Consider the following 12,640-nt stretch of genomic DNA (forward strand, 5'->3'; position numbering starts at 1 on the left):
ACAATTAAAAGGTACTTGTTGAACATGTGTCAAACTAATAACTAAATATATAGTATAGCCGATTCATACTTTTACTTTAAGGCAAGACACTTCAGGTGGTACATTTTTGAGATTATGGATATCATGAAACTTTGCCAGTTCATTACGCATGGAAACAGTGTCTTTGTAATAGGCTACACGCTTTCCAGACGATTGAATAAATATGCACATTTGGTAATATCTAGTTATGCAGCAATTTGCATCCTTTTAAAAAGCAAAAATCTAAATGTTGGATTTCATTTTTACAACCTATCAGTGTCCAACGTTTTTACAGAACAGATTTTGGATACAGCCTTTTTTAATTTTATAAATCAAATAATATATGTGCAGGTCTTAAAAATGCATTTCGCAGCATGTTTTTGAGAACAAAATGTATCATAAATCAGACAAGTAACAACATATGAGCAAATCCTATAATCCTAAATAACCTTCAGAATAGTGCTGAGAATGATTATGTAGAGTTTAGTTGTTATGTAATGTTTTTGGTTAAGAGTATTGAAAACGATTAGTGTTGAGATAATGGCCGTTAAAGATGTTTGTAGCCTTTAGGAGAAATACAAAGACATAAACAGACACGGTCTAATGAAAACCTAAATGTACATTGTGTGGACCTTTCATTTGTACTTTTATGAAAGAAAGTGTGTTATGGATGCAAAATATTGAAAAGTCATAATATTGACCAGGGTTTTTGCTTGCGGTGTCTCACCTTAAGACAAATGATATTTTAAGGGAGGCCAAATGTTCTGGATCTGTTTTACATGTTTTTTTATGTATTAATAACTTTTATTGTTTGTGGGTAAGTGTTTTCAATACCCCCTTGTCATGTTTTTTTTGTTATCTGTACACATCATAAATAAGTTTCTTTGTTATGTAAATGGTTTCATTCATAATTCATCTCCAGTCTGCAAACACTATCATGTCTCCAGGGACTTTTGCAGAGAAAACAGCCTGAATCACAGTAACAAAACAAAAAAAAACTAAAAGTCTAGATCATATTTCTCACTTTATTAAAAAATACACCTTATCTCTTGATATTCAGAACTAAGTGAAAGTGCACAAACAGCAATACCTCCTACGGTAAATAATACATTTTTCATTTCAAAATATATACAACGCACTCAAAGTAATCGCTCTTTGGATATCACTGCAAATATATAATCCTTGTGGGGAAATATAACTCCGCCCCCCCCCACCCCCCCAAGCTTTTCATGAGATCAAATAGACTAAGTTCACAATGACATGTTTGTTAATGATAAGAAACAGTAGTGCAACTGTACCTAGAACACATATGATTTTCAGTCATCCAGGTCACCGACTTTCAAGCAGTAGTATGTTAAAAGGCATTCGTGTCATCACCAAAACTCCTTCACTCACCCAGGGTTTGTTGAATGAGTAGTTAAGTTGTTGTTCCACAGCAACATGCGGCAGTACTTTTGCAGGCAATCCTCAACCATCCTCAGTAAATACGTTTTCTAAAGCCAATAAAGTTAAATATATAAAGCCTCTAAGATGTGTTAAAGCTTCTGTTTATATAATATAATAAAAACAGATTTACAAAAAAGTCAGCAAACAGTTCAAATCCTGCATGGTTCACGGTGCACCTGTGGACAAACACAAGTCTCCACCGTGGCAGGTCGCCGATAAAGCTTAGCCTTATCCTTTAGTCATACATTCAGAACACTTCAAAGTAAACAGCAGGCTGCAGGTCTCAGGATACACAGTGTGTGGGGATGAAACGGAGGAGATTATCAGTCGCCAAAATCTGGGATGTCATCGTAAGAGTAACCCCGGTAACCCTTTGCGGCGTAGTAGGCGATTCTCAAGTGGTAAAATCCGGGTAGGAAAATGAGTAGGCCTATGATGATGACCGGAATGGTGCGGTCGGGATTCTGAGAAACAGAACAAAGAAGCAGAAAAATGGGTTTTGTAAGCACTTTTTTTTTGTCTGAGAGGATTTGCAGGCCTACTTAAAAAGGTGCACTATGTTACTTTGGCTGGGTCAGAGAAGTGAACATTGTCAAAGGCATATTATCATAACTGAATTTTACCTTGTTAAAATGTGATTACTGGAACACTGTTTTAAGTTCCAAAGCTATCATACAAATGCTTCGCTGTTGTCATTTACAGCAGCAGGGCCCACAGTTTGGTTTACAAACATAGTATAGTCTTATATTTGGTTCCGGCTGCCTCAACAATAATTAGATTTTGATTTATGAAGATAAAATGATTCAATACTTACATTAACATGTAGAGTAAAGATGTTCTAAAAACAAACTGCAGGCTCTGCAAATGTTATCAAATCCCCCTCTCTGAAACTGCATAGTGCACCTTTAATATGTGTCAGAGCCACTATTCACTCACTCAGATCATATGTTGGAACACATATAGCATCACAGAATGCTAAATGCACTCATCAGGCTTTAACATACTAAACTCTGTGTAACCTGCCAGCGTGGAACAAAGATGCTCTGAATGAAAAGGCAGTGCAGGAGGCACACAGAGACGTGATGACTTCATCCATCCGAGATCTGGTTTCATGTAAATCAGCACCCGCTTCATATGCATACTGAGCTAACCACCAGGAGGCACACGCATTCGGTATCCATGCCAAGTGTAGTGTTTCGTTTAGCCACCAGATGGCAGTGTTGTGCACTGAGTGACTGGAGCCCTCCTGCAGCATGGGTCACAGCAAAGTGTGACATTCTGTTGTTGTCGGAGCCATTGAACATCATGTTTGTCCGTGACATGTGTAGTGTTTATTGACATGTGTGTTGGGTGGTTTTTAAATGGGTCAATTCAGCCTTATGACAACTACATAAGGACATGTGAAACGTGCTTTGTTCGGATGCAAGTAGGTACACTTGACTGAAGTGCGACAGGTGATTTCAACTGAGCCATCTACTGTCCATTAAAAGGTGTCACTTTGTGTGTGTCAGAGAAATAAAAAAAAATCTGAGGTTTATTCTCATAACTGAATAAACAAACCTTGGTCACAGGAAAATTGGAACCCTTAAGACACTGTCTTATGTTGTTTACAGCAGTAGGGCCCACAGTTTTGTTTAAAACGTATAGTCTAGTTTTGCGCTTGGTTCTAGGTGCCTCAAGATTTCGATTTTTGATGATAGAATTATTATTATGCAATACTGAGAACTACATGTAGAGTAATTATGTGTTGTAAACTTACTGCATGATCTTAAAATGTAAAAAAAAAAAAAAAAAAAAAAAAAAAAAGAACTCCCCTTCAAACTGCCTAGTGCACCTTTAATAAGGACAAAGAGATGTCGGTGGACCTTGTCTTAATTATATTCTACTGTCACAATGGACTCTGATTACCTTGACATACAGTAGCTGTAGATTAGAAACCCTGTCCAATACACATGTAAACACACACCTTAACACAGGCACACATACACTCTTTCTTCACACACATTCTACAGCTGCATCAAAGAAGCCGGCAATATAAATTCCTCCATATTTTCTTTTTTTTGTGCATCCTCCATTGCTTGAACATTGTGTACTTTGTGGTATTAGATATGCTGTTTTCACTCGCGTGGGATAATTGGAAAGTAAACGGCTGAAATACTCTGATGTGGCCTTGGTGTCAGCTCAGATCTTTCTGCAAACACAATCTGCAGAGCGAGAAAACATAAGCATTAACCTCCTACTGATAATTAGACGGATCTAATGTGTGTGTACTGGGCTCTGTTATCTCCTATACGAAACCCCAGCAGGGGATCCACCAAAATCTTGGCGCTGCGAAGTATAAAATATCAGAATCATTAGTTATATTGAAAAAAAAAACCTCTGTGGCAAGGGAAAGGGAAAGCAAAAGCGCAGCGGAAAAAACTGCCAGCAAGGAACATAAAATGTCAGAGCGACTGTTCAATTACAGCTATTTAAGGAGCTGATTAACTGCTGCCTGAGTGTTTTAATTACCTTTTTGAAATTACATTTTGGAGGCTGCGTTTTGCTCCGTAGGTGTGTGTCAATAGAAGGGCTGAGGCTGAGTCACACAGCACTACTTTCTTGGTAACAACTTAAATGTATTGGACTGGACGCTGGCAGTGAAATGCTGTTGTCCTTTTGACTTATTCTTTGGTCACTTTGATCATTCCTGATGTAAAACAAAAATCTAATTGCAGGATATTGACTTAAAGTTCACTAAATCTGCCTGGTTATTAGTTACAGGTGAAACAAGATCATATGTGTTCATTAGTGAGCTTTAGAAGTGTCTTGCGCCACCTGTCTGGCTGGCCAATGTTTTTAATTAAGCGCATAGACATCAGTGGCATCAATCCTGTCATTCAACTCTCAAGCAAGAAAAGTAGTAGCTTGTTTCCCAAAAATGTCAAACTCTGCTTTCGGCGTGATGAGGCATCCAAGGTGAGCCGAGGACTCGATCAATCAAGCTGCCTTCAGACAAATAAAAAAATAAAGACAATGCAAGTTCAAAGACTTCTCTCCTTCACACATAGTCTGAGCATCATAAACAGAGTTTTATCTTCCAAACAGGAAGGACACTCTGCAGTCTGCTCAGAAAGGAACATTGTTGTCCCGAATGGATTTTAAAGAGACTAGCACTCTGGGAGGAGGGCCTGGCAGGGTTTTTACAGCCCCCCCGCCCCCTTTTTAAAAGGAACCCAGGCATTAAGAGAGAATGTGACACGATTGACAATCAGCTATTTTGGCAGTAGAAGACGAAACAGAATTTCACTCTATACTCTGGGGACACGTTTCAACTATATTGACTCGAGACTGGAATCTGGAACCCCGAGACACCTTAATGTAATTTGCCATTCCAGGAGACATTTATTATATTAGCAGAGCAAAACTCACCTCGACCTTTATGGTCCCTGCCAGGAGAAGAGCCCCGAAGATTATCAGTAGGGAGCCAATCAGAAAGAGGAATATTGCCAGCGCGATCGCCTTGTAAGGGATCTTCGGCGGGCTCTTCTTGAACTGTAGAGTGTTGGATTGTCAGACAACAAACATGTGTTGTTATCATTATTAGTATGGTTCATAATTGGCAGACAGTGTAGCTTAAGGCAGGCAGACACACTACACAACTTCAATCATCGTAGGATTGCTGTCAACAAAATTCCGCCTTGTAATCGGGCGTCTCGCGTCACTGATTGTTTGCACACTACTTGACTTGATCGACGACAGGGGTCACACATGACAATTAACTTTCACTGGGAGGCATCTTCCACAAGTCTGGCTGCTACCCGAACAACTTTTTGTAATGAATAACACACGCGACAGCAGGTGACACACTAGGAAATTACCAGAGACTAAATGATGCCGTACAAAGACAGATGCGGCGAGATTTTCTTTTTCGTTCTATCCAGTGGATGTCCACAAAACAAACAAGAGGGCCACGTTTGTGCACTAAATTGCAGCAAATACCAAAGACAAAAAAAATAAATGGATTTGGAGAAAAGGATGTATTGGGCGAAGCAGGAAGCAACAATTGTCTGCTCTATAGGAGTGTCGGAGGTTAATAAAGAGTGAAAGCGTTTGCGATTGGTTCCTGTTACAAATAAAGAACAGTTTGTGTAGATGCCAGCTTTTATTATAGAAACTATAGTATAGTGTATTATTGTGTGTCCCCCATTATCCTGTGTCACTGCACTCTCATTGGCTGTAGCTCATCACTGCTCTTATTGCCAGACACAACTCTTTTCATAGGACATGATTTGGACACAGATAGGCCTAGATATTTAGCATTGCTAGATATCTGTCGGGCGAACTAGGCTTTACATGCAGTGCTGCCTCAATGTTGTGTTAAATAGGACATACCTTAGTTATAATCAATATTAAATCAGTGTTGTGTGGAGTGAACAGAGAAGAATAATGAGTATCCCACCTGTAAGTCTATGTAACCGTCCTCATCAGCAGCCAGCCGTGAATACTTGACCTTGTTGTTGGACACTCCTGCAGCACCCAACATATTGCCTTTCGCTGCTTTCATTGATTAGAGCATGGGAGCTGTATGGAAAGAGACACACAGAGAGGTTAGCAGGCAGAGTCTCTCCACAGTCTTCTGTGTCCACTATACTCTTTAACAATATACGGTTCTTTTGCTGCCCAAGAAATACTAACCGAGTTAGTGTATAGCTACCTAGCACGGTATAAATGCTAGGTCAGAGTCAAAATATCTCATGTTGGACAAATTAATAGTGCAGACTACTGTGTATTGCCACACAACAACCCTGCTATGAGCAAATACTAGTATTCCAAATACTTCAGGACAGCTTCTTAGAGGTGTGAGTTAAGGCAGAGTAGACAGAGTTTAGCAAGGAGAACATGCTAATCCCACCTTCACATTTCAATAACGCCGCCTCTCCTCGAGGAACGCAAACACTTAAACCGACATTTCTCGTCGGCGTCTGACACAACTTTGCCAGTGAGCTTTCGTTTTCCCTGTATAAACAAGGGCAAGTCGCAGTGTGTCTCCGTGTGAAGAGTTCATTAGCGTAATGAGACGTTTGCAGCACAACATAGGAAGAGGGTTTGATCCTGTCTTTCTACTCAACCTGCCAAGTTCAGGGACTTAAAAAAAGTGACGCATTTGAATCCTTAAGATGTGTTCCCCCCGAACCATCCTTCAGACAGCCCTGTAAGCACAATCCAGGGTGAAGGAATCATTTGTCAATTACCTATACGTTTGCCGCAGAGAGAAAATTGGTATTAATTTAGAGCTCCCCGTTCCTGCCATGATGACTGTGAGTGGATGGCGCTTTTCATCATAACTAATATTTCTTGTAGCCATGTAACACACCAGCCATTCAGCGTTAGTGAAGGCCATTTACTGATACACTGAACACATCATAAATAACTGCTTGACTGGATGCGTCATCCACCACACACACAAACAGAGAGACAAGTCGAGCCAAGAAAAACACTGCAGCATTGATCTGCACCGGAGGGACCGGAGATGTGACTACAGCACTACACAGGTGAACTGATCTCCCTTCCAGGCCTAACTTCTGTTTATGTTGAGGATTGTTTCCCCCACTTTGAATGCGTGAAGTTGAGCCTGCACCCCAAGGGAGATTAAACCCATGAATAACTGTTGTTCCGTAAACAGAGTAGCTTTCTTTTAAAAGCTAGCTTTTTTTCTTATAGGAACATTGGTTTGTGTGCTGTCAGCTGTCACATACATCAACGCGCCAAAGAGCGTCTTTGATGAGGGAAAGCTCCAGGTTGTGTTTTATTTGGTTGTTTTTTTTCAAAAGGTACAAGAACTTACTGCAGCAAGGGAATACTGTGGATTTAGCAACAACAGTAAAAAAAAAGGTAGTAAAAGTGTCTACGAGACCATTTCTAGATGCTCTCCTCATATTATGTGAGGAAAACGAATGCAGCGTTGCATTCGAGCCACAACTAACAGTACAAATGTCTAGGAAGATGTATTAGTATTCATCTGGTTTGTGTTCAGAGAGAGAGAGAGAGGGAGACAGGAGTATTAATGACTGTTTTAATGACACTGGTTAAGTCAAATCTTTTCTCTTTGTCTTGTGTTTCTTACATATTAAAATCAAGCTACTGTGAGCAGATGGGATAGACATTGATTTCCTCAGTAAGCCTCCATGACAGCTTATGTCCTCCTTATCATAGATCATCCAAGTTCCCTGAACTCTATACTGAAGAGAGGAACAGCAGACTTTCTAAAGATATTCTCTAAGTAGTTGTTGATAGTGCCGGGCAGCGGAGAGCACTCTGTATGACATCATTTTTGTGACCTTTTTGGAAGCATCAGCATCCATTAGCTTTGTACGCCTCGGTACAGGTTAGCTGAGGAAAACAGTTTAGTGTATGGTCTTAAAAAGAGTTCTCAATCAACAATTGCACACCAATTACAAGAATGATGGTCGTATTTTTAAACAAGGCCTATGTCTAGAATGTGTTATTAATAAGTATACAATACGGAGTGGAGAAACATTTTACAAAACAAATTTAGACAAAACTTTAGACACGTTTTTTTTTAAACAATTGTTTTCCAGATTCATCAGGCGGTGGGGGAAATTCGGATTCCTCACTCAGTGCAGATCCTGGGTAAAACAGAAGTCATGCATGGTTACTGAGTGAATAGGTGCACTGTTAGTAGGCTACTTGTACTGGTTTGTGTTGTCATTTCAGTTCATTTCTGTAATTTTTTTTGAGTGAAATGTAGGCTTTTTAGTTGCAGCAGGCCTATAATTCTAATTCAATTAGCCTGAGAGCTCAATGTGGGGCGTTAATGTTGTATACTTATTTGTTTTATTATTAGTGCCTGAAACTGCGCCATGCCCTATTAAGTAAGCAAATACAGCTGTGCGCTATACAATAATAAAAAGTAAGTAAACAAAACGAGTTTTCTGGGCCAATAAGTGCACGTCATCCGCTTAGGCTATATTAACTAAAATATGTGTTACATATGGCTAATTACTAACAACAATGTTTGAGTAGCTTCTGTGCATTAATAACATTATCTAGCCGAGACCCTTGTCCAGCAAACAAGTAGTTAAAACTGAAAAACATGTTAACAAACACTGGGTAACGTAAACACACACTCCTACCTACCTAATTAGCTGGAGCATTAGCTTAGTAAGCTGCAGATACAAGGCTAGCTAACGTAACCTGACGTAAACGTGAGCGTCAGTTTCAAACTCGTCTCTCCGCCTCGTTCCTCTCTTACCTTCGTACGAGGCACAATAAACACCTTTAAGTGTTGTTTATCATGTGCAGACGGCTCCTCTACGCTGCCACATCCACATTGTTTTCATGTGTAGAAGTCTGTTGACTTCCCTGTTTTTCACCAGTGCGCATGCGTACCAACATCCTGTCCTGTTGAAGTGAAGTCCTCGAGATTCATTTTCAAATTATGCACCCTGGCTGGTTGTCGATTATTGTCTTTTTAGTGTGATAGTAGAATAATTCACATGCACGTACAAGGGAACTGGACAAGATGTTCTATCAGCTGCACTTACTATTAAATGTCCACTAATCAATAACTCATTTTGTCCATTGTCTGAAAACGTTTTCTTCGCTGTTCTCACTTTGGTCTTTCACTGCTTCTCTTCTTCTAACTGTTGTGAAAACCAGCCATATCCTTTTCACATCATTTGGTGAATTTCAAAATATCATATAGACAATTTATTTGAATAATTTTGAATAAGAAACCCATTTACAAACATTCATTCATGTAAGACTATTGTAAGGCAAAACCAAGGTAACTTCAGGCATTGTCACTCTCCACTTTAAATTCCAGGCATGCAGTCTTCAAAAGACACATTCTCCTTGGGGTTTTTCAATGCTACTTTAAAATGCTTTATTCCATGTTGTTAAATGTCCATTGTGCTCTGCTTTATTTGCATCTTCATTTTGCTTTTACTGTGAACTCTTGTTTTAATCTTTCTCATCATCCCATCTGTAATCCCATTCCAGTCTATTTGCTGATTGATTCTGCATCTGTTTGGTTTCAACCCAGAGTAAATGGCCCTGTTATTACAGCAAAAAAAGATCCTTGAGCTTTCTACAAAAAGGATTGCCTGCCATTGACGGTCAGTCACATCATTAGAACTAAGCTGATGTGGATTTCATGAAAGCTCATACCATGGTGCTGACTTTTTCAGAAAAAATTAAAGACACATTCAGTTTTTCCACCAGATTTATATTATTATATATATATTATATTATTATTCCTATGGCGACAGCTCATTTACTTTCCACAAAAGAATAAACCCAAAGTAACTCTCTTTTTTTTTCATTCAGAAGGAAAATATAATATAGCCTACACACTGCAGCCTGACAGAAACTGGATGGAACCGCCACCATTTTATTGTAAGCTCCTGCCCTGATATTTGAATGCACTGTGCAGCGCGTAGTTCATAACTGTGTTTCCGCTTAATTTCCCCCTTTTAGGGATAGATTTCCACAAAGCAAAAATCTCCATTTGAAATTGGTTTCTTCTGGTTACCAAGCGAGAGTCAATCAGCTTTGTTAGATATGGACGTTTACAATTGAAAGCGCTGAACTGAAAATGTACTAATCTGATTTGGGGAAAATGCAGCGTGTTCCAATCAAATAATTTTATATATATACCGAGGAAAAATATTACTAATGATTGCTCCAGTGTCTGACTATCATCTTAACAGCATTTGTGCGGACTATCTTCTATACAGCATTAGCCACCCCCCTCCTGGCAGCATCTGTACTATCAGTGGGAGTCCATATCAGATAGGAAGAGGAAGAGGATTCACACTGTTCTGGTAATCCTGATACAATTAGAAGTCATTTTGTCCAACCAGGAAAAACTGAACGACCTCCCAGACGTCACAGCACCTTATAGCTCAAGTCATTTTCTGCATATACCCCAAACCCTTGATATGGAAAAAAATAATTCAAATAATAATTTACAAAGTTTGGATGTAACAACAGCCTAATAAGAAGTCAAGATACAAATAGAGTAGAAAGTAGATTATGAGAGATGATATGAGCTAAATATTAACTATCCATATGCTGACATGTTCACAGTGATAATGATATCATGCTGATATCTGGCAGGTAAGGTTTATCATTTCTTAAAAAGCTAACATGGGATAATTAGCACTTAACAGAAAGTAGCTCAGGCTGATGGGAATGTCATGAGTCCTATGGGTTCAGTCATAAACCAATTTGTCAAAGAGAAAACTACAACCCGACGATGGAGTTACATGAAATATTAAAGGCTGCATTCACAAAGCGTATGCAATTTATGGGGGGGAGGGGGTCACGAATGTCTGTATCAAATGGCATGATATAGAAATGTAATAACTGTTGAAACACATCACTTTAAGCGACTCATATCAACCTCATGGTCATGCTGTGTGAATATGCAGGACAATACCAAAGTCAATATACCATTCATCAACTGGGAACCTTGCTTGTTATGCAGATTTTATTGGATTGTATTGGATAAATGAAAATGTATACACGCTGATGGCGCTAGCGGAAAGTACAGCCGGGGTCATCAAAGGTCTCGGGCTTCATCCTCTGGGAACAACTTCAAGTTGTCATCATTGCAAAATGCAATAGGGCGACGTACAAAACTGCAACACTGGAATTTTCAATACCTTTGCACTTAAAGCACTTTTAGCACTTAAGCAATTTAACACTTAAAGCAATTTAGCACTTTAGCACTCAACACCAAATTCCTTCGGTCCGCCCGAATCCTTGTTTGCCATGAGGAAGTCTGTTTGTTCATTACTCTTTTCCTGTTATTTTTCTTACCGATGTATTGTTTTGAACCTTCAACCAACTAAAAGGGACACACTATGTAAATTAGCCACTGTCTATTTACATAATGTTTTATCAATATGTCCTGTCCCTATTTTAAATGAATACATCTCAATCTCAAATCAATCAATATTTGTGTTGTGATGTTTCAGTGTGCATGGCTCAAAGGTTTTTGTGTTGAATTGTTAAACATACTTGTACTCTTTTTGTATACAGCTCCGGAAACAATTAAGAGACCAGTATGGATTTTTCTTAAATCTTTATCTCTACATTACTTATTGGAAATGCTCTAAATGACAATATTTTGGGGGGAATTTGGTAGAAATGTTGTCAGTAGTTTATATCATAAAACCAAAATGTTAATTCTACTCAAACATAATAGTCAAACGAGAGACTGAATATTTGGAGTGGTTTCTTAATGCCTTCCAGAGCTGTATGTTGTTGTGTGCAACGTCTCAGCACTGGGAATGGGTTTTCTCTAAATGTGTCTGAATAATCCCATAATGGATGGGCTGTGTGTGTAAGAGGCCAGACACCAAAATTAAAAAACGTTTATTTATTCATACTGCATGTCACAATCCAAAATACACAGGCTACTGTAGCATGGCACAGATGCTAAATTCAGTAGACTTTTGATTTGAGTGATGATGCTTTATTCAAATGAATAAATCCGAATAATTTTTTCGCAACCACACCATTTTCATTTTGGGAAGCCGCTGGCAGTAAAAGAGAGTGAAAAGAATATAATTGGAGGGGGAAAAAACATTATCAGTCTGAAGTGTAATGATAGGAAAGCAGGGACCTTTGCCGAGAACTTGCTGTGCTCAAAGATTAACTGTACTGTCATTAAAAGGACTACACACTTAAGCTTCACTATACTTCGATCATCTGTGAGGAAGCCAGTCAGAACTGGGTAAAGTCAAGTCTTTTTTTAAAAGCGAGTGGAAAAAGCCTTACATCATAACAATCATCCAAGCCATCACTAACAAAATGAACACACAGCATGTACACTAGAAATGACATATCAGTAAAATTTATTTATTGCTGTATTAAATCAAAAAGCACCCCCCCACCCACTATTACTACTGAGAGATGTATCAACAGTAATAAAGTCAAGACGCAAACTAAAGTTCATGTTACTACCCACAACTCACTAGAACTAAAGGAAAAAAACTTCTCTTAGAACCAGGTCCAATCTGAACAATGGTCAACTATACTGCCAGTATATACTGTACCTATAATAATAAACGAAAAACTGACAGGCCCAAACTTCATTATTTAATAGCCACTCAGGTACATTTAATAAAATAGATATGATCAGATGAAGCAAAAGTCTTGAGCT

General features: G+C 38.8%; 1 protein-coding gene across 1 annotated transcript; it reads right to left on the minus strand.

Moving 5' to 3' along the window:
- Window positions 1–1,108: 1,108 nt before the first annotated feature.
- On the minus strand, window positions 1,109–8,840 carry tmem230a (transmembrane protein 230a). Its single transcript, XM_080047293.1, has 4 exons — window positions 8,720–8,840; window positions 5,906–6,027; window positions 4,876–4,998; window positions 1,109–1,928 (listed from the first exon to the last, which is right to left on the minus strand). Exons 2-4 carry the CDS (start codon window positions 6,008–6,010, stop codon window positions 1,788–1,790), a joined length of 369 nt encoding a protein of 122 aa, XP_079903419.1. The 5' UTR covers window positions 6,011–6,027; window positions 8,720–8,840; the 3' UTR covers window positions 1,109–1,787.
- Between the last annotated feature and the right edge of the window lie 3,800 nt (window positions 8,841–12,640).

This window comes from Ammodytes marinus (genome assembly GCF_949987685.1).
Source record: "Ammodytes marinus genome assembly, chromosome: 18".
NCBI classification, from domain to species: domain Eukaryota; kingdom Metazoa; phylum Chordata; class Actinopteri; order Uranoscopiformes; family Ammodytidae; genus Ammodytes; species Ammodytes marinus.